Source organism: Dermochelys coriacea, chromosome 3 (genome assembly GCF_009764565.3).
Source record: "Dermochelys coriacea isolate rDerCor1 chromosome 3, rDerCor1.pri.v4, whole genome shotgun sequence".
Taxonomy (NCBI): domain Eukaryota; kingdom Metazoa; phylum Chordata; order Testudines; family Dermochelyidae; genus Dermochelys; species Dermochelys coriacea.
In genome coordinates this window covers 6,764,265-6,786,904 of record NC_050070.1, presented here as the reverse complement: position 1 = coordinate 6,786,904, position 22,640 = coordinate 6,764,265, and the positions used below count along the sequence as shown (strand labels likewise).

At 39.1% G+C, this 22,640-nt stretch overlaps 1 protein-coding gene across 2 annotated transcripts in view; it reads left to right on the top strand.

Annotated features, from left to right (window-relative positions):
- ELP3 (elongator acetyltransferase complex subunit 3) overlaps window positions 1-22,640 on the top strand; it is a 154,235-nt gene that overhangs the window by 34,189 nt on the left and 97,406 nt on the right. For both annotated transcript variants that reach the window (XM_038397962.2, XM_038397963.2), the window contains exons 8-9: window positions 17,426-17,587; window positions 19,969-20,095. In XM_038397962.2, coding sequence (XP_038253890.1) covers window positions 17,426-17,587; window positions 19,969-20,095 — 289 coding nt within the window. The remainder of the gene's footprint in view (window positions 1-17,425; window positions 17,588-19,968; window positions 20,096-22,640) is intronic.

Here is a 22,640-nt window from a genome sequence, read left to right as displayed (position 1 = left end):
GGGTTGAGACTATTGGCAAGAAAATGTGATGGAATAAGTGCTTGATCCCTCTGCTTCTTTACTACTTGAAATGTTTCAGAGTAGCAGCCATGTTAGTCTGTATTCGCAAAAAGAAAAGGAGTACTTGTGGCACCTTAGAGATTAACAAATTTATTTAAGCATAAGCTTTTGTGAGCTACAGCTCCCTTCATTGGATGCATTCAGTGGAAAATACAGTGGGGAGATTTATATACATAGAGAACGTGAAACAGTGGGTGTTACCATACACACTGTAACCAGCGTGATCACTTAAGGTGAGCTATTACCAGCAGGAGAGCGGGGGCAGGAGGGAGGAACCTTTTGTAGTGATAATCAAGGTGGGCCATTTCCAGCAGTTGACAAGAACGTCTGAGGAACGGTGGGGGGTGGGGATAAACATGGGGAAATAATTTTACTTCCTAAAACCTCTCCAACACATCATCAAGGATCTACAACCTATCCTGAAGGATGACCCATCACTCTCACAGATCTTGGGAGACAGGCCAGTCCTTGCTTACAGACAGCCCTCCATCCTGAAGCAAATACTCACCAGCAGCCACGCACCACACAACAGAACCATTAACCCAGGAACCTATCCTTGCAACAAAGCCTGTTGCCAGCTGTGTCCACATATCTATTCAGGGAACACCATCATAGGGCCTAATCACATCAGCCACACTATCAGAGGCTCGTTCACCTGCGCATCTACCAATGTGATATATGCCATCATGTGCCAGCAATGCCCCTCTGCCATGTACATTGGTCACCATTTTCTTCACAAATTGTCATCAGACTAGGCCAGATATTAATAAATAGCTCAGTCAACCACTGTATTCCACTGTACATCTTGGGGGAGAATTAGTTTGGATTTTCCTGCTCTCTTCAGAGTAGCTGAAGCAAAGTGGTTGTTACAGAAGTATTTTGTAATTTCAACAACATTTTCCTTTATTCCTGGAAATAAGTCTTTAGCTAAAGTGAGCACTTCACCCGTATGTTATAAGTTTCAGGTTCCCTTCATTATTTTCTTATAGATTTCTTCTCATCTTTGCTACTTTGCAGCATTAACTGTGACAAAACTCAGGTTTCAGAGTAGCAGCCGTGTTAGTCTGTATTCGCAAAAAGCAAAGGAGTACTTGTGGCACCTTAAAGACTAACAAATTTATTAGAGCATAAGCTTTCGTGAGCTACAGCTCACTTCATCGGATGCATTTGGTGGAAAAAACAGAGGAGAGATTTATAACTTATAACTTGTGTGACAACTTATAATTTATGTGACAAAACTATACACTCAATTTTTTTTCACAGTTTATATTTTACTGCAATTTCTTCTAGGTTACCTGCAGTATGGGCATTTCCTGATGTAGCAGTTGTTTCTACAAGATAGACAACCCCATCTTCTGTTGTCACACAAGCACATATTACTGGATCATTGTGTACATTGCTGCACCCATCACGACTGTGATTAATGAATTTTCTGTCAGTGTTTGCACACTGTTCAGTTTCCTTTTCATACACTGGCTCCAGCAGTGTCTGCTCTGCCAGATGGTGTGTAGCCTGGCTGTAATGATTGAACCTGTCAATGATTGTGAGCCTGTTTGTTCTGAACAAGACAAAAGAGAATTTGTTGCATAAATGAACCAACCAATCTTTTCATCTGGGGAATCTAGTTCAAGTTTGTTTGTCCTGATTATGAACTCATCCCTGTATTTACTGGTTGTTTAAAAAAAAAAAACCACACACACACACACACACACACACAAAAACTTCAACAGATAATTTGCTGTCTGTATGTTTAGGTGCAGCACTGTTGCTGACTTTGAAGTTGTAGATGTTGCTAATGTTGGACGTTCATAACCCTTTATGTCTATGCTGGACCTTGAAACAAAATGGTAAAAGTCGCTCTCAATCACTGAGTATCAGTGTTTTTAAAAAGTTAGATTGTAAATGAAAGGTTTCTCCTACTGCAGCTGTTGGTATTGCTGATTAAATTATATAATTTATTTTAAACAGTTTTTTAGGGAAAACAATAAATCATAAGATTTATTGACATCTATTTAAATCGTTCTCTAGCAACATACCAAGCAGCTTGATTTTTTTTCAAATATTCATAAATGCCTTATAAAACTTTACTTTTAAACAGGAAGCATAGGTTGTTTGATTATATTGAGCAATAAAAAATCATTTCAGAAGTCCAGCAGTACCAGTAAAAATTTAAGTGATAAATACTCCCACAACAAACATACCAATTATATTTTGAACACAAACATTTTGAAATTCATAAGTAATCCACCCAAAACACAAATGTATGACAATAATCTGTTACTTACTAGCATAGTAAGACATGATAGGCGGTTCATAAGAATGGCGCAAAAAATAAGTTTACTAAACAGTTGATCTAGATTGTTCAGTCGTGTCTACATCACCTTCAAAGTCATTGCCTTTTTAGGAGCATTTTTCATAATGTTTTTTCATTCTGACAACCAGGCCTTGCACCTCTTTGTTGTACTGTTTACTCACTGGCACCTGTTCCTTTTGTACCCAGAGGTACAGGAATTTCTTGAAAAATATTCTCAATCAGGGTCTTTTTACCACCAGCAGCCCTGGCAGTTTTTTTCCTCCAGTTCTCAAGTGTTGAAATCAGCACTAGAAGCTGCACTCTGAAGAATGTTGTCCATTCTTCTTGCAGTGTCTTGCTTTGACACTGGTGTTGCTCCTCTCTGGTTGCATACTCTGCTCCTTCTGCCTTGTTACATAACTGCCACCCCTATTCCTTGCCCCATAAAAACAAAAGAACTAAAAACAGTCAAAGACTTCTGCTTGTGTAATTACATGCCTTTTTGCACTGCAGTATTTTATTTGTTTACAGACTGAGTGAGGCAGTTGGGAAATTAATGGGTTTCTGTTTGTTGTTATCTCTTCCTGTGTACACGTGCAAGGAGCCAGTAGACGGCCATTTACTTGAAGTGTCCAGAACCATCCAGAAGCAAGGGCTGATAGTTACTGGGAAGATCCATGTTTTTTCATGCTCTGAGAGGAAGTTTCCATAGTGCGGGGAGTAATTTGTAATTTGAGAACTGAGCCAATCAGCACTCGGGTAAGGAGAAGCTATAAAATAGGAGTATGAGACAACCCAGGTGGGCTCAGTCAGTGGATGGCCCTGATGGGATACATGATGGTGTCTCCTGGAGTCAGAGGCTGGGTCCCAATGCCTCTGATGACTTTTCCAGTAGTGTCTTGCACTCAATAGCACAGATTCTAGGTCCCCCACGGGATCAGTGGCCTATTGTGCCATAGTTATAAAGCTTGCCTCAAAAGTTAAATGATTTTCTTCTGCTTCTTTCTTTATATAGAAAATAAGCCTTGAACTTAAAGTTTTTGATAGGCTCAGGAATTCAGCATATTTATTTTTATTTAAATGTTTTAGAGATTATAGTAAGTGTAGGCCTTAACCGATTTTGCATTAAATTCAGACTTTGTTTTCAACAGGCTTATTTTTAAAAAGAAAAATGTAACATTTAAATAATAATTTTTAAAAAAAAACATTTTTGTCCTTCTTCCAACCTGCCCTTGGAGGGATATGAGCTCTCTTTATGTTATTATGAAAAATAAGTTGTGTGGTCTAGTGAAAACAGCAGGGGATTATCTATAATCAGCTACAAGTTTTGTTTTCAGATAGTAAAAAATAACTGAACTTTTTTTAAAAGGCTTTCCTTTAGTAACAAATTTAAAAGTCTGATTAGTAGTGTAGTGATTAAGGGTTGTCAAAGAATATTTCGTCAGTTTTTGCTGCAGAGTATAGGTTCCACAATTAAATAGGGCAGTGGTTCTCAAATTTTTTTTACTGGTGACCTCTTTCACATAGTAAGCCTTTGAGTGCGACCCCCCTTTATAAATTAAAAACACTTTTAAAAATATATTTAACACCATTATAAATCTTGGAGGTGAAGTAGGGTTGGGGTGTAGGTTGACAGTTTATGACCCCTCCCCCATGTAATAACCTCGCGACCCCCAGTTTGAGAACCCCTGAATTAGGGTCTCTTTTTTTTTTTTTTTTTTAAATAAATAGAATTATTATGAATAGTATTGGTGCTATTCTACAGCCATATGTAATGCTCTGTGGGCAAGCAAGACACATTCCTGACTTGCCCATTGTGGCTAGTGACAAAGGATATTTCATTGGGGGAGTGTGGCATTAATTTCATTTGTCCTTCTTGTGGCTAGGAGATAGTCAACACTATATTATTCTAGTGGCATACATGTAGATCACTTGCACCAGAATTTCCACTCTGTTTTCATCTCTTTTCTTTTATTTGCAAAGAGTGGAAAGCTAATCCGACCTTTCTAGAGGCACAAGTAGCTTCTCCCTGTGCTCCAGAATGTCTAAAGGTGCTCCTGTGGGTCTGAAAGCAGCATTGCCATTACAGTCTGATTTCTTGCTTCCTAAGTGGCTGATTTTCAGTATTCATAGCATCCTTTTTTGCTAAGAGCTTGAGAACTCCTACCATTAGATTGGCTGCCCACTAGTGTGTCCCTATATCTTTGCACTGCTCGTCTTATTTGAAGAACCAATTTTAGTTGCTAAGGCATATTATTCAAAACATATGTAAGATGATCAAAGCAGGATTGATCATGAGTACCTGATGTTCTGATTTCAAAGTATTTTAAGTCTGCCACTTTTTTTCTCATCATCTCAGCGACTGCAATTTAGAAGGATAATGATGGCTGTTTTTGCTGCCATCCTCACCCTCCACGGTTTCATGCCTAGTATAGTCATGCAAGCAGATTGGCCACCCCTTCTTTCTATTTGATTTATTATTTCTGAATATTTTACACATGGGAGGAAATACTACAGGTTTCTGCCAACATAAAGGAGACTACTAAAACTGAGATGAAATGAATATACTTAACAGCATGTACACCAGCACATATAGACATGACTTTATTTGAGATTTGTTAAGAGCACAGCAGAAAACGAATATTTCCTTGGACTCTTATCAGGTGAGTAAGATGTTTAGTCTTCGCAGAAATGATAGGTGTGCTTGTCTTAGAAATATCTGTAAATACAATTGAACTGAGCTCTGCTTTTTGCTTGTAGAAATGATGGCTTTCATGATCTTGAAATTATTGAAGCTGAAAAATTAATTTCAGTGGTTTTTAGATTTTTAGAAAATTACTGTTTCACACGCACAGAAGGTGATTTTCTCATGTTTGCTGCTCTAATGCTATGTCCATGTAATTTAGCAAGGACAGTAACTTCTCCAGTGACTGTACTGAAATGTTAATGTTAGGTTGGACCTGGGTGACCAACGGGGATTGACAATGAGATGTGAAACTGTGTTAATCTCCTGGTCAGTTTGAATATGACTGGGGTCCAACCTTCTGGCTTTTCAGTTCAAACCCTGTCCCCCATGCTGTGGTGGCAACTTTTGATTGCTATCTGTTTATTGGGCTAAAGTATTAAATAAACTGCTTGGCTTCAGTTCCTACAGAACATGTCTCCATGTCGTCAAAGCGTAGTATTAGTTGGTATCGTAGTCTGTTTCTGCAGTGTGTGCAAGGATAAATATTAGAAACTATCATGCCATAAATTTACATGACACTTGGTGAACAGGCCCCAATCCTGCCTTGGGCACAGCCCTGTCTCTGCATGTAGCTCAGTGCAGAAGTGGATGATCCCTTGTCCTGAAGTGCTTACGTAGGTCCTGAACTACCTTTTTTCCCAGCAGGGATTGCTTTCCAAGATGCGGTTAAAACATGCTGCTGGGGTAGCAATACGTAGTTTGTGGTGCAAATGCTTGTGCTTTGTTTACTGCATAGAGGGTCGATGATTCCAAAAGGAGAAATCGGTCACCTTTCAGCATCACTAATTTCCCTTTAAGGAAAAGTCATTTTCTAGCAAGATGGTGGTTCAGTATGAGGGTCTGAAATGTCAGATTTAATTTTCAAATTTTATATAAGGTAATAAGCATTTTTCTATGACTGAGAACGCTGAACTGAGTGAAATAAATGTTGATGGCAGAGGTGGGACTGCTAGTGTAAACTGACCATGTTCACCAGGTCATCTAACCATCTTTCAAAGCAGGTTCAGACTACACAGTGGTTAATACATCAGTAGCTAGTGGCACACTGTCTACATTAGAGCTACCATCAGTGAAAAATTATTGAGCCGTGCAATGGGACTAGCAACTCCTGTGCTCCATTACAATGGGACTAGCAACTCCTGTGTTCCGTTGCAACAAGTTTGAGTATAGACAGGAAGTGTTACGAACACGGCAAGAGTAGAGCAGCCTTGTGTATTGCCACACCTTTGTGAGGGAGGTAATTGTTACCCTCTTTCACAGATGGGTGACATGAGACAGGAGTCCTATTTACAGTGAAACAAGTTTAGCTTTATCTTTTAAAACATGGTTTGCCTAGCAACTTGTCTGAGGTTACAAGAAGAATCAGTGACAGAGCTGGGAATAAAACCCAGGAGTCTTAATGCGCAGGACCCTGCTATATGTGCGTATATTTTATATATTTGAATAGAAAAATGTACCATTTCTGCCTGTTGTCAGAAGATTAAATTCTGTGCGATGGACCTTTGTGTAGATAACTTCCTCTGTTTTCTAACATCCAAACCATAGACTTTCCCTTGCAGTTTTGGATTATGGCTGCTTTTTATTATCTTCAGTTATAATTTTATTGGTATAATTGTATTTTTTCCTTGAAGCAACAATCAATCTGTTTTCCTTCCACTAGCTAAATGTTTTTTATATGTGTCAGATGGAAAAGAGCTGATGCTATTTTGTAGGTAGGTGCAGAACCTCCAAAACAAATTTTTACTGGGTTACAGGGCTTCTATGCAATAATCGTTTTTCTAAAATATTTTTAATCTTCAAAGCTCTTTTTAAGCATTAATCCTCACAGCACCCCTGTGAGGTAGGTTAGTATAATTCCTAATTTACAGCTGCGGAAACCGATATTAAGAAGTTCTTACTTGCTCAAGGCCACACAGTGAGTCAGTATCAAAGCTGGGATTTGAACTATGGATTTCTGGCTCCTAGGCTTGAGTTTATAGACCACATCTAGTGAAGCCTTTCTCATGAATTCCACTAAGAAAAGCTTTGCGTTTCATTGAGATTTAATAAAGGATACTGCCAAGTCACTTTTCATAATTTTACATAGCATTTTTTCTTTCCTTCCTTTCTCTTGTTGTTCTGTATCTATAACCAGGTGCACATTGACTGTTCACTGATTAGCTGTCAGTGTAATTATGGCTCTGCCATATATTACCTATGTTTATTAACAGAGACATTTTCTTTAACTGTCATTTTGCAAGGTCATGAACCGAATCCTGCAGCAAAGGTATGAGAAGTCCTGGACAAACTTCGATGACCTTGGCATGAAATTTTTATTTTAGTCTTTATTTCATTGCACACAGAAGTTTTATCCAGTTGCTTGTACTTTTCAGTATCATTGCTCTGACATCATTCACTCTTCATGGAATATAGTACCTTTTCAGTGCACTTGAATGGGCACTATTTGTCTAGAGAAATAGGATATGATGAGACCTGTCTTATGGGGCCAGCAGCTATTGATTACATACCCAGAAGTGGCATTTAACTAAAGGTCAAACAAAATTGTACTGGAAACTATCTGGGGTACTTTAAAATGATTATTTGAAATATGGGGTTGCCTGTAAGAAGCAGTCTCTAATGCAGGTTTTGTAGTATATTGTGTGGCAGAGATGCCAGAAATGGGGAGGAATACAAACCAAATGTTGCGTGCAGCTCCATATTATGTATGTTCTTCTTTTTGATGCACTATATAGGTTAAGTCTTCCCACTAGCAACATGCTAAATAGAATTGGTATTTTAAAGCCAACAGAGAGACATTAGATACACAGCCTATTTAGGCTAAATGAGCAAATGGACAAAAAGCCAAGTATTCCTATTATTGAGAAACTACCTTTCTGAGAGTCCATAGCTAAAAAATGAAAAAAGTGGAATCCGCTCTGCTTGCTTGTTATTGCCCTGTGTAAACTGGGATTTGGTTTTGAAAATAGTTTTAATACTGATTGTTGCAGAACTGCCTGCTGGTAGCTACTTCCTTATTAAAAAGTGATTTATCTGATGCTGCTGGTATGGGAGGGTGACAAACAGGTCATGAACCATTTCCCCATCATTTAGTAGGAGGAAAACTGTTGTTTAGTGCAGGGAGTTCTCTTACACTTTGAAGATGTGGGACACACTTCCAAAGAGTGTCTTGTAGACCTATCTTGCTTCTCATTCTTTGTCATCTGGATCACCTCTGTGTACAACTATTCAACAACCCTGAGGCCACTACAGCAATTCCTTAGTCGGGAAAATATTTGACTATTTTTAATTTTTCTACTGGTGGCTCCTTTTTTCTTCTCTTCCTCCTTGTTTTCAGCTGCTTTTACAGGCAACCAAGTCCTTCTTTGCAATGAAGAGCCTGGACATTTGCAGAAACATTTGGGGAAGCAATGAGGTGGAGCCACCTCTCCATGGACCACCGGCAAGGGTTCCACATTTTGACAATTGGTCTAGTGGGTTGATCATGGGCCAAGGGATCAGGCATTATATAAGAACCAAGTATTTGTTCTAATTAATACAATAATAACTTATGTAACATCTAAAATGTGTTGTGTATTAGTGACCAAGCTCTAGGCCAAGGGAAAATTTTCAGTTAAGCTACCACAAATTCTTCTAGTGGCTGTCTGAAGGCACTTAAGTGACTAATATATTCAGCTTGCTGTGGACGTGTGTCAGTTTAACAGAAAATACCACAATTGATGCTAGTTGACTTGCTTGATGACACCAGTAGAGAGGGCAAGGACTGAATGGGCCATGGTGAGCAAACTCCCCTCTCGTGCCCGTGCCAGATCAGATTGGAACGCTATGGGTGTGCCGTGAATACCTGAAGGATTTCAGTCTCCAGAGCTGGCACCTCACCAGTACAGATTCAGGAGCATCAGAACATTTGGGATGGTGGAGGAGGAGATAAGAATCTGCTTCCCATCCCAATATCTTGGCTGCTAAAAGGTTATTCTTTTCTGATCTTCTAGTCTTTGGCAAAGGTGCATATAAAAGTTGTGGCAGTCTAGCTCCTGCCACAGCTGTACATATATGTTTTGTTTGAAAAGTTTCACTCCATCTGTAAACTCATTCACTCTTGGGTTCTTTTTTATTGCAGTTCACCTTGAATTTGTATTGAAAAAACTGTGTTTAGACATTGGTGTTGCCTTCATCTTGAAGATGGATGGTGAGCTTTAAGTATGTTTGTTATCCCTGGGGTGGGGTTAAGTATGTTTGTTATCCCAGGGAATCCTCCAGGGTTTTCTTTTGGGAGTCTTCCCATGTCTCTGCCAAGAGGATTTGTATATTGCACCCTTCAGAGCACACACGCTTCCAGAGATGAAGCTCTTAAGAAGTTGATTTGGAGATCTAAGACAATGGCTTCAGATTTTTGACATGATTATGATTGTAGAGTTCATGCGTGCCTTAGTTCTGTGCTGTTGGACATCTATGCATGTCCAACCATTCCCCATGTCTAACCCCTGTCCAGTCTCTCACATACTGCATGTGTTCTGTAACAATGCTAGCGTCTCTCTGTGACTGGGAGGGTGCCTATAAGGTTATGATGTTGCTTTGTGAAGGTTGAGAGCAGAGTTGAAAACTGTGTGAAACTTTAATCCCCTAAATTATCATAGTTACCTCTTCGTTGGTACTCAAGCCAAACATTTACATGGACCATGGATTGAAATTATTTTTGTATGGCTCAAGGCTGAGGTACATTGACAGAATGGGATAGGGGAGGCTTGCAGTGCTGCTGCTCATGGACTTTTTCTGTAGATAAAGGATTTTTAGAGATGTCAATCTGGTTCCATTCATCACTAAAGAAATTGAGAAGGGAATTAAAAAAGTTAAGAATTCCAGCTGTTAAAATTGATATTCTTTTACACACAGATTATGTCTTGGGTCTCCACCAAATTGTACTGAACTATGGTGCATCTGTCATTGGGAATGGATTTATGACTGATCTAATGTGGTGATGGCATTCCAGAAAAAGGATCGTTCTTGCGAATCTTTTAGCAGACAGTGTAGATGAAAATTAGCCAAGTAATAATTAGTCTTAGTTAATAATTACCTTATTATTAAAGTACTGTAGTTGTTCCATTATTGTAAAACTGATCCTTGAGAAATTGGTGCTGATGTGAAATAGAATCCTTTTTGACATATTTTATTTCTGGAATCGATGACCAAAGAAGTCATGAAGTGCTGTGATACAAAGGCAGTTGTACTTCACAGTTTTAGCAGTAAGCGTTAAGGAGTCCATACTATGAACATTTTGCATTACCACAAATGTGACTTACTCACAGAACACGTAGTTAGAAAGATCTAATGCCTGTCACTGTCACCAGCAGAAAACTGTAGATTTGAGCTCATTATTGCTGTTGCTCAGATGCTGGAGTAATGATCTAGCAAGGCCATTAGAGTTTGAGAGAGACAGAAAATTTCAGTACTGGGGCTTGCTTAATTAAGGAATTTGCATGTTCATACATGATATTCAGTTTTTTCCTCAATACTTTGTGGATACTGATAGGTTGTTGTGGGTTTTTTTTTTTTTTTTGGTAACGTCAAATGCATGGACACACAGGGTATGTCTACAGGGGTATAAAAGTCACATGGCTGCAGCTGGCTTGGGTCAGCTGACCTGAGCTCATGGGGCTTGGGCTGTGGAGCTAAAAATCCTCAAGTAGAGGCTCGGGCTGGAGCTCAAGTACTGGGACCCTCCACCCTCACAGGGTCCAGAGTTTAGGCTCCATCCCAAGCCCGAATGGATACACAGATTTTTCAGCCTCGGAGCTTGCGTCCACTGACTCAGGCCAGCTGCTGTTTTTTTTTTATCCTCGTGTAAACATGCTTACTGGCATTTCTCTTGAGCCAGATTGGGGGTGGCAGGAACTATTTGAAAGTGGAATTGGGGAGCCTGTGAGGAAAAAACCTAAAAACTTGCAGAGGGTGAACTGTGGAAATACCTATAACTTTGGGGCTTCTTCCAAAGTGCACTGCTTAGAGCTGAATGCACAGGGAATAAACCAAGGCTTTCCAGGACACCCTCAGAGGGGCTCACCTGGGATACTGGGCTCTCACAGTCTCCTGACATTGTTTACTTCTCTCTTAACTTGACTCTGGACTCTTTTCCCCCCTCCCCTCCTTCCCCCTCATGATTTGCTATATTGCCCTTGGTGGTTGTTACTCCTTCCTTCCATCCTCTCTCCTAACATTGTCACCCCTCATTGCCCCTATTACACTGTTCGTCCTTCTTTCATCTTTCTCTGACCCTCAGTTCTCCTTCTTTCCACTCACTCCTCTTTTACTCCAACTCTTCCTTTTCCCTACTTGAAACCCAAATGTTCCAGCCAAAATCCTCTAAAACAAGGGCTTTTTTTAATCAATACAATTAAAATATATAAGCAAATGTGACACACACAGCATGGAATTCACCTGCTATGGGCCTGCACCTGCCTTGATTGCTTTGCTTGTACATTGTCTCCTTACCTTGTATCTTTTGTCATTTTAGCTTGTAGGTGTTCTGCGGTGAGGGATAGCACAGTGGTTCGAACGTTGGCCTGCTAAACCCAGGGTTGTGAGTTCAATCCTTAAGGGTGCCATTTAGGGATCTGCGGCAAAAATTGGGGATAGGCCCTGCTTTGAGCAGGGGGTTGGACTAGATGATCTCCTGAGGTCCCTTCCAACCCTGATATTTTATGACAGGGCTGTCTTACTACAGTTGAACCTTGCTTTTTATAAACACCAGTCTTGTTATAAACCATTTTCCTGATGAGGAAAAAAAATTGTGTAATGAAAGTGAGGACTAAGAACAAACCAACACCCTTTTGTGTTCCTGTGCCTTCCATACACTGGAAATCACAGTTTTTTGAAAGACAAGAAAGCAAGGCAGTGCACTATATTGCACTTATGTACCATACCTACTGTAATTTAGAGATGTTCAATTTTATGATCTTTTTGATTTTTATGGACTCAATCCCCATTTAGTTAATAAAATAGGAGATGTGCATAACACAGGATGTAGAATTTCTCCCAGTAGTTCCTGCATCAAGTCCATAACTTTTGGTTGACTAGACCATATCTTTTAAAAAGTCACACATTTAGGAACAAAGTATGCTGGCCATGTTTATCGGGTGGAGGACTCTATCCTGGAAAAAGGCTGGGGGGTTCACGGTGGATAACCAACTGAACACCAATTCCTAGTGCAATGCTGTGGCCAAAAGGGCTGTGAGCTTACATGCATAAACAGGGGAATCTTGAGTAGGAGTAAAGAGGTTATTTTACTTCTGTATTTGGTACTGGTGCTCCCACTGCAGGAATACTGTCTGGACACAATTCAAGAAGGATGCTGATAAATCTGAGGATTTGGACAAGAGCCACGAAAATGATTAAAGGGTTAGAAAACATGTTTTATAGTGGAAGATTCAAGGAACTCAGTCTATTTAATGACAGATTTCAGAGTAGCAGCTGTGTTAGTCTGTATCCGCAAAAAGAAAAGGAGTACTTGTGGCACCTTAGAGACTAAATTGGTTAGTCTCTAAGGTGTCACAAGTATTCCTTTTCAATCTATTTAGGTTATCAAAGAAAAGGTTAAATGGTGACTTGATCACAGTCTATAAGTACCTACATGAGGAACAGAAATCTGGTAAGAAGACTCTTCAACCTAGCAGAGAAGGGTATAACACAATCCAATGGCTGGAAGTTGAAGTTAGACAAATTGACTGGAAGTAATGTGTAAATTTTTTAACAGTGAGAGTAATTTACCGTTGGAACAATTTACCAACGGTCATGGTGGATTCTCCTCCACTGGATAGCCTTAAATCTAGATTGGATGCTTTTTCTAAACGATATGTTCTGATTCCATCAGGAATTAAGTCAGTGAAATCTTATGACCTGTATTAATGTAGGAGGTCAGATTAGGTGATCACAGTGGTCGTTTCTGGCCTTCTCTATTAAGTTTTTCCAGTGGTCATCATTTAACCTCATTGTTACAAAATTGTGCCTTAGGAATTTGAAGTTCTCTAGTTTCAGCTTCCAGCCATTGGATATTGTTCTGTCTTTGTCTGCTAAATTAGAGTCCTCTGCTATCAAATTGTCTCCCTGCTTAGGTATTTATGGACCCAAGATTAGGTCACCTTTTAACCTTCTCTTGCATAAACTGAATAGCAAAGCCGTAGTGGGCTCCTAGAAGAATAAATAGAAGCCTTGATCATTAAATTCCTTACCACAGAGCATAAATCTGACCATCCTTTCTTTCTCATGATTACTGGCTAGGCGAATGCTCTGATCCATTGACTGTACTTTGAAATAGAAATACTGCCAACTTGACTTGTTTTAATATTGACTGATTTTAAAAAATCTAGTATCTTACTGAGAACCATTAAGATAAGTATGTCCTGATTTTTTTCAATTCCTTACCTTTTCTTTTTAGAAGGGTTTCTGTGCTCCACAGTACATGGTTTTTTGTTAGCGTCCCATGAAACCCTTTTCCACTTGGTTCTCAAAAACTCAGTTAAATTCCAGAATTCGTCACTCAGGTACCTTTATTTGGCATACAGCAACACTATGGTCAAGCTGGCCAGGCTTGAACATGGGCTGGATGCAAGGTATATCACAAATCTAAAGTTACAGAGCGAAACTTTTTTCCTTATATACATGTTTACTAACATCTGCATTCCTGACTATACATTGCATCATGTGCTTCGTGACTCGCTTATTTATGTCTCTGGAACCAGTCCCTGTACAGCAGTGGCTCTCAAACTTTTTTACTGATGACCTCTTTTCACATAGCAAGCCTCTGAATGCGACCCCCCTTATAAATTAAAAACACTTTTTTTATATATATATTTAACACCATTATAAATGCTGGAGGCAAAGCGGGGTTTGGGGTGGAGGCTGACTGCTCACGACTCCCCATGTCATAACCTCGTGACCCCCTGAGGTTTGAGAACCCCTCCTGTGCAGTATGCTCTATCCATGTGCTGTTCATGTATAAACTGATCTCTACATTCCAGGTTTATTTTGTCCATTATCCCTAGTACCAAGTATTCTGCTTATCTTAGCTAGACTGACTCCAGAATAATGCTTGTTACATGCTTATTTAAAACTTAGTCTTCCATTCATCTTCCCAGTCATGGTTACTGAGAAATGAGGTCGGTCTTATGTCAAGTTTCTCATGTCAAGTTAGGCCTACAGTTTTATAAGAGTCTTTTCAGAAATGGAGACACAACACCAATTGCTGTCAAATGCATAAAATAAATTAAAAAACAATTAAAAGTTAACTGTATTCCTTTTCTGCAACTCTAGGTGTTGCAGTTAACTCGTGGGTACAGAACTTTCAGTGAGAAGTGTAATTCTTCAAGTTAATGGTTTCCTTTAGCAACACCTTCTGTACAGTAAAAGGGGTATATAAATCTAGGATGACTTTAAACCATGTTCACGTGGGTCAATTTCCATTCTTCCGGTAGATGTGTTTGGTTTCCATTACATTATAATCTTTTGTAGTTCTTAGTGTGACTCAGTCAACTTATTTTCTGTTTCTTGATGACTTCTGTTGTGTCTGGCGTAATACCTATGCATCAGCTTTTCTTATATTAATTTATCCTCCCATGAGTATCTGAGGTTTTGTTGTTTTTCTGTGTATTTTGAAACTTAGTAATCTTTTGTCTGTGTTTGCAGGGTTGAAAAGATACTTCCCTCTACTCTTTATGGCAGCTCACAGTAGATTGGAGACATGGCAGACACTTCCATCTGCTATAGAATTTAACATACTAAATTAGACCAGTGTTCCATCAAGTCATTGTCATGCCTTTGCAGATCAGCCTGTAACATGATGCTTGGAATTTGATTACTTCTCTCTTGGCACATATAACTACAAATGTTATTGGCTGTAAAATTACCTAGCCCTTGATGCTCTGATGCTACTGTCCGTCAACCAGTGCTGTACTTTTCCAATGAAACAGTTCTAGGAAGTAGTTGATGAATCAAAGGTAACTATTAGTTTAAAAGGGAGACAATGAGGTTGATTGAGGGGAGATCTCAGCTGCCTTGTAAGTGACTGTAAAGATGTCCATTTCCCTTTATAACTTTACAAGTTTTGTGACACTCTTTAATTAAATGTTAAGTTCAAAGTGAAATAGATTTATCCTTTTGCAAACAGGAGTGATGCTAAAATATCCTATTCTTCTCTTACTTTGTTTTAATTTCTCACCTTAATGGGAGGAGAAAAACCTCTTCTCTCTCTAGCATTCTTATTTCCCTTGCATCTGCATGTTTCAGGGAATAATGAGCAAGAGTTTTTACTAAAATTATTTGCAGTAGAATGCTGAGTGGCATATACTTCTGCCTTCTGTTTCTTCTTGCAAATTAACAAATAAAAACTGCAGCATCAATGAATGATTTTTTTAAAATGGCCTGCTCAGTATAAGCATTGTTTTTGTTTTGTTTTTTAAAATTTCATAGAATAGTTACTTATATATACAAGAGACATTGTAGCCAGATGCTTGGCTGATCAGCATAATTCTATTGTAGAAATAGAAAGCTGCTAAACATAGAGCACAGGCACTGACCAGTATTAGTCCTTTCCTTCCATGCATGTTGTTGTAACTGCCTTTCATTCCTTCTGGACATAAAACATATGCAGTCCCAGAGTGGTTTGTTGGGAAAAGTATGATTTTAGTCCTTCCAGATGGCTAAGAATTGGCAATGGCTGGCATTTGTAGCGTAAGATTCCAGCCAGTGAAAACTGACACTGACCAAGAAAATTCAGCTACTCCTTTTCCAGAAGAAGGGTGATACTGTTCTGGGAGGGATCTTGGAAATTAGGGGGTAAATTAGGGGAGGGGGAGCTAACCAGATGATTTGAAAGATGTTATATTGAAGATTTGAAATATGTTTATATTGAAAATTTTGATGTAGGCATTGCCAGTTATGAAGCCTGAAATTGCTGTATTAAACATCTCCCTGGTTTTAATCCCTGGGATTGCCCTCTTTGGTACTATAATATCCATTTTATTTTTATTTCACTATTTTAACTCAGCCACACTTTTACTTACAGCATACGAGGAGTTAAGCAAGACAGTTTCATTAGCTATCATGCTGCACTGGAATCATAACAGTATTTCTGTAACTACTGTAGTTAGGGGTCTTCTGGTGTTCATTCTATTCAGCAATTCATAACTTTGCTATGAATTTGCTTCAAGAGAGAAAAATAATTTTTGATTCCCTTCTGGTTCTCCCTTCTTATTTTTACACAATACTGAAGGTAGCTTATTTCTTAATATGCATATATGCCCTTTGATATGGGACCATTAGTTATTTGTAAACAAGGCCAAGGGTTTTTTTTCTTTTTAATTCTTACAAATCAGAATACATTTCACAGTGGGTTTTTAAAAGACAACATTTTCCTAATGTCTAACAGTTTTTATCCAAGTATCAATAGTAATATTACTTTTTATTTATATCCTGTGCCCCAAGCCACTGAATTAAGCTTTTCAGTAACTTGCTGAATATTATTCTCTTGTCAGAGGATTTTTGTAACACCATATGTCAGTTAGTAAGTGTTGTGCATCTAGTCCCATAAAGAAAAAGAGTTGAGGCTCCCCTGAGCAATGTCAGATGTAAATGAAGCTCAGAGCATTACTCAGTTCCAGGAAGAAGAGATGCTCTGTGGATTTTTGCGTAGACTGCCTACAAGTATCTGGCCTTATCAAAACATACCAGCTAAATCTGTTTTAAGTCATGTTCTTGCACTCTGCATTACTGCCTCTTGGAGCTCAACTGTGTTCCTTGGGAACAGGAAACAAGTGGATTATACAGAGCTTTAACTAAATTAAGATTTTGTAGAATTCGGAGAAACATGCACCTCAATTACCTGAATAGAAGTATTAGCTGGGTTTGTCAGACTGGCTGTTGTGGTGTAAGGGCACCCCTAACTCAGCTCATCTTTTTATTTCCCATCGTGACTTTCCCTTTTTATATAGGCCGCGCTTTTCACTGCTGCTAGCACAAAAGGGCTTGATCAGTTCAGGGGATATCTTCCTCTTCCCAACAAGTATTGTTTGAAAGAAGCCTTGTGAGCCAGGGATATTCCACTTTGTTTAATAATAAAAAATAAGTAAAACCTTTATTGTAGATGTATATAACTATGTATATTCACATTGTGACAGTGTTGGGTCCATTCTGATTGCCAGGCTATAGTGTGTTTCTCTTTTTCCTGGTTTTAGTTGAAGAGGAAATTGTAAAAAGTTGACACCTGGAAATCTTTGGACTGTTTTGAACAGTCTGTGATTGTTTTATGATCGTAACAAGGAGCTTGTTTTTGTTCACAGGTACTCAGAAAGAAGCCTTACAAAGTGTGTTGGGATCACCATAGAGACCAGACCTGATTACTGCTTGAAGCGACACTTGAGTGACATGTTGTCATACGGCTGCACAAGGTTGGAGATTGGAGTGCAAAGTGTCTATGAGGACGTGGCCAGAGATACCAACAGGTGAGAAGAATATTTCAGAGTAAAGCTAAATGTGATTGCTTATTGTTTGTCTTGTGGAGTACTCTATAAGACGCCTGGAAACAAATACTTCAGAGTGCCAGCCTAATTCTGGCACAATTTTATACTGATGTTCCTGTTCCATAAATATTTTATAGTGCTGGGTACTGTCTTTTATAGCTCTATAAATGTATGCAAGCTTGTAAGGTAAGTAGGATGTGCCCAAACAAACATCAGAGTCCTTGTCTTGAGAAATTTACAATCCAAAGACGTGAGTAGGTACGTGGTACATTAAAATCTGTACAAAATAGTCTAAAGAGGTACCATATGTGCAGGAAGCATGGCATTAGGTCATGGTGGTCATTCCTGAAGGATTTTAAAGAAGAGACAGGGCACTTGGCACGTACAGAGTGTGGGGCAGGTCAGGTATGTGTTTATAATCGACACTCATCACAGTCTATTTTATAGCCAGAAATTAAACCTGCTGATTTTTGAATCAGGATCATTGTACATATACAGTACTTTCAGAGGCTGGGAAGTGTACAAGTAAGAACTTCTTGACAACTTCTTTGTGGCCCTGGATCAGTGACGACAAAATCAACTGCCAAAGCGCCTAGAATGTTACAGTTCATATTCTCGTAACCTGCTGGGGAGAAATATGCTTCATACTGTTGCAGAACTGGGGATCTTGTTAACTTCAGAACACTTGTGTTTTCGGAGATTTATGTAAAGCTTACCTTCACCCTTATCCCGCACACCAGTTATTTACCTAAGATTTTTAATAAACCAATAGCATAAGTAATTACAGAGAAATGGGAATATGGTTTGACTGGCTTAAAAGAAACTACCTTTTACCCAACTTAGAAGTAACAATTTTGCAGTAATTGAAAATGTCAGACATTTTCTTGTGGAGACTTGACATTTGAGTCTGAAGCCAGTTTCCCTCCCAAAGATTAGTCTTATTGTGGCTGATGCATGAAGGTACAGAATTTCATTGCTACGTGAGTACCAGATTCAGTGGCTGACCAGATGAGCAAAGCTGTAATATTCAAGAATAACTTTAGCCTATCGATCAAACCAAGCAGTCAAGTAAACTAAATAACTAACCCTTACACAGCACTTTTCAATCTTAATGTCAGAGCTTTACAAAGGTAAATAGCAATGTACTGTACTTTAAAAAAAAAAAAAAAAAAAAAAAATAGCCATGTCACCTGATTCTTAGCTCAGGTACATTCATTAATGCTGATTTCTGCCACAATCTTCAAGCTTATCAAGCCCATTTATCCCTGTTTTTTACAGACTCTTTCACAGCTGTTGTGCCTATTCAGAGATAGATCTTTCAAAGTCAGTATCCCTGTTATCCACCTCTGATCGCTTTTTACTTCCCATCTAGTTTTGTCCATCAGATGAAATGATTTTTTGCAGCATCTCTAAATTGCATGTCACTGCTGTTTTGAAAGTTTTCCAGTGAAACTGCAAATGGAGTTTCTGTTGCTGACCCTGAAGAAGAGGAATGTAATAGGTAGCTGTTTCTTTTATAATACAGAAGGAATCTTTTTTTTAAGATTAGATTTTTTTAAAGCTTTTGACACTTTTGAAGATGCTTGCAATATGCCTAAAAGGTTCTGTGCTCTATTGTTGTCCATTCATGCAGACATCTCCTCCCCCCCACAACTTCCGTGTTTTAGAATATCCCTTCAGCTCTCTAAAACAATGAATTGAAGTCTAATTTTTGAGCTGATTGATGGTCACACTAGTCTCTCCTAAGGTGGCTCTGGTTTACTTCCATTCTTCTTTTAGCATGTAGGGGTGAATTTTTGTTTTAAACGTTCATATGTTGCTTGTAGCTAAATGTCAGATTATAACCAATTAGGCTAAATGTTTGGAAATTACTTTTCCATTATGTAGTATGAGTCATTAGTGGGGCTGTTTGAGTGTTTCCAATTGCCGCAAGGCTGAAGAATATTCAAAGATAAGTCCAGGCATCAAGTATTTGAGTTATTGATGCAGCTCAGATCCCTCCTCTAATAAGGAAACAAAATAACTCTCTTTTGCCTCCCAGCAACCTACTCAAAGTGCCAGATAATTTCGCCATAGTATAGATTTATAAAAACATCACAATATTTTACTAATAAAGTAAAACCACAGTCATAAAACCAGACACAAAAATATAAATGAGGGGAATCTTATGTGGTGGAGGGAAAAGAAAAGGCCCTAAATATAAAGGGAACAGTTCTTTGGTGATGGGGGGGTGCATTGATGGAGGTGGTTGTAAGTGAGGGTGGGGGATAAGACGGATATCTAGATGGAGTGAGTTCCACACCGGAAGGATTGCAATTTGTGAAGGTGTGTAGGTTTTTTTAACCAGTTTTTCTTCTTTCCAGGGGACACACAGTGAAGGCTGTGTGTGAGTCATTTCACGTAGCCAAAGATGCAGGTTTTAAAGTGGTGGCACACATGATGCCTGATTTGCCGAACATGGGTCTTGAAAGAGATATTGACCAGTTTGTTGTAAGTATGGCTTTAAATAACTCTGCTTTTGTTTTGCCTTTGTGGATCTAACGCTCGTTCTGTTTTGTGGCTTTGCCAGTGGTTATCTTACAGGCCAGACTTTCTTCTTAAGGATGTGTACTTTAAAATTCAGGTGAAGAGGAAGATTTGTTGAACTACTTCATCCAGAAAATGTTCTCCCTTCCTTGTGAAAGACTGAATCACTAAGGTCTCTGTGGAAGGTGAAACATAATGTTGCCTTTCTGATATTAATTAAGGCTTTTACTTTTTTGCAAGGTTTTCTTTCTTTGGATTTAAAACTGTATACATAGATTCATAGATACTAAGGTCAGAAGGGACCATTCTGATCATCTAGTCTGACCTCCTGCACGGTGCAGGCCACAGAATCTCACCCACCCACTCCTATGAAAAACCTCACCCATCTCTGAGCTACTGAAGTCCTTAAATCATGGTTTAAAGACTTCAAGGAGCAGAGAAGCCTCCCTCAAGTCAACCATGCCCCATGCTACAGAGGAAGGCGAAAAACCTCCAGGGCCCCTCCAATCTGCCCTGGAGGAAAATTCCTTCCCGACCCCAAATATGGCAATCAGCTAAACCCTGAGCATATGGGCAAGATTCACCAGCCACAGACTACAGAAAATTCTTTCCTGGGTAACTCAGATCCCATCCATCTAATATCCCATCTCAGGGGATTTGGCCTATTTACCCTGAATATTTAAAGATCAATTACTTACCAAAATCCCATTATTCCATCATACCATCTCCTCCATAAACTTATCAAGTAGAATCTTAAAACCAGATAGATCTTTTGCCCCCACTGCTTCCTTTGGAAGGCTATTCCAAAACTTCACTCCTATGAAGGTTAAAAACCTTCGTCTGATTTCAAGTCTAAACTTCCTGGTGGCCAGTTTATACCTATTTGTTCTTGTGTCCACATTGGTGCTGAGCTTAAATACATATTGGAGGCAAAAGAATCTCATCTAGAAAGCAGTTACACAATAGTATGTGTGTGTATAGAGCATATAGGGTTTCTTCTTCGCCCCAGTGCTATTCAGTGTCTTCATCAAAGATTTGAAAAAAGAACATAAAATCATTGCTGGTAAAGTTAGCAGATAACACAAAAATTGGCAGAGTAGTAAAAATGTTGAAAACAGCAATCTGAATCACATGGAAAACTGGGTTTACTTGAACAACATATGTTTTAATACAGCCAAATGCAAAGTCATACATCTAGGCACAAAGAATATTAGGTCACGCTTATAGGATGGGGTGAACTGGATTTTTAGAAAGCCGTGACTCAGAATAATGACTCTGTGGTCATGGTGCATAACCAGCTGAGCATGAGTTCACAGTGTGGTGTCCTGGCTAAGAGAACAAATACATTGGATGCATAAACAGCAGAACATTGAATACAAGTATGAAGGAGCTGCTTCCACTGTTCCTGGAATACTGTGTCCAGCTGTAATGTTAGCATTTCAAAAAGGATGTTGATGAATTGGAAAGGGTTCAGAAAAGAGCTACAAGAATGATTTTGACATCTGGAAAACCTGCCTTCCAGTGGGAGACTGAAGAAAACCAGTCAATTCAGTTTATCCAAGAGAAGATTGAAGTGATTTGATCAGTCTATAAGTACCTGCATGGGAGGAGAATTCTGCTAGCAGAGGGCTTTTAAATTTAGCAGACAGGCATAATAAGAGCCAGTAAAATAAATGAATTCAGGCTTAAAAGATGTGCAGGTTTTAAACGGAGAAAGTACATTGGAGCAACTTACCTAGGTATGTGATAGATTCTTCATCACTTGAATTCTTTAAATCAAGAATGGATGTGTCTTTCTAAAAGAGAGCCTCTATCTCAACCACAATGCATGGGTTGGATACAGGAATCATTGGGTGAAATTCTATAGTTTTTTTTATGCAGGAGGTCAGCAGAGATGAGCATTCTGGTCCAAGGTGTGAGGGGTGGGGAGAGGGAGATTTTATTCTCTTCCAGTGCCTCTCTTTTTGGTGGTACAGGTGGCTAGAGAGGGGTCCAAGCAGTAACACCCTGAGGCTACTCCTTCTGATAAGGGAAACAAGCAGCACAACCTTCCAGGGAGAGAGTTTTCTCTTCCTCTTCCCTCCAGTTCCACTTCCATCCAGTTCAGGAACTCTAATTCTCGAACTGTCAGGCCCTGCTGGCCAAATATGCTAAATTTATGGATTTTAGAGACAAACTTCCTGCTGAGGATAACACCTTCTTCCAGGCTTTAGTTGATGAGGGCAGATTTATGGCCAGAACTTCCCTCCAGGTTATGGTGGATGTGGTAGATACTATGTTGAAGCGGGATGGCTATAGTCATTGTTACGAGGAGAGACTCTTGGTTTTAATCATCAGGTTTCCCATGAGAGATGCAGATTACCAATTAAGATCTGCCCTTTAACACAATCAATCTATTTCACAAGACCACGGATGAGTCTCTTCGTTCCTTCAAGGACTCAAGGAAAACGTTACGCTCACTTGGTATCTATACACTTGCCCCCAAGAGAAAACAATACAGACTGGGTAT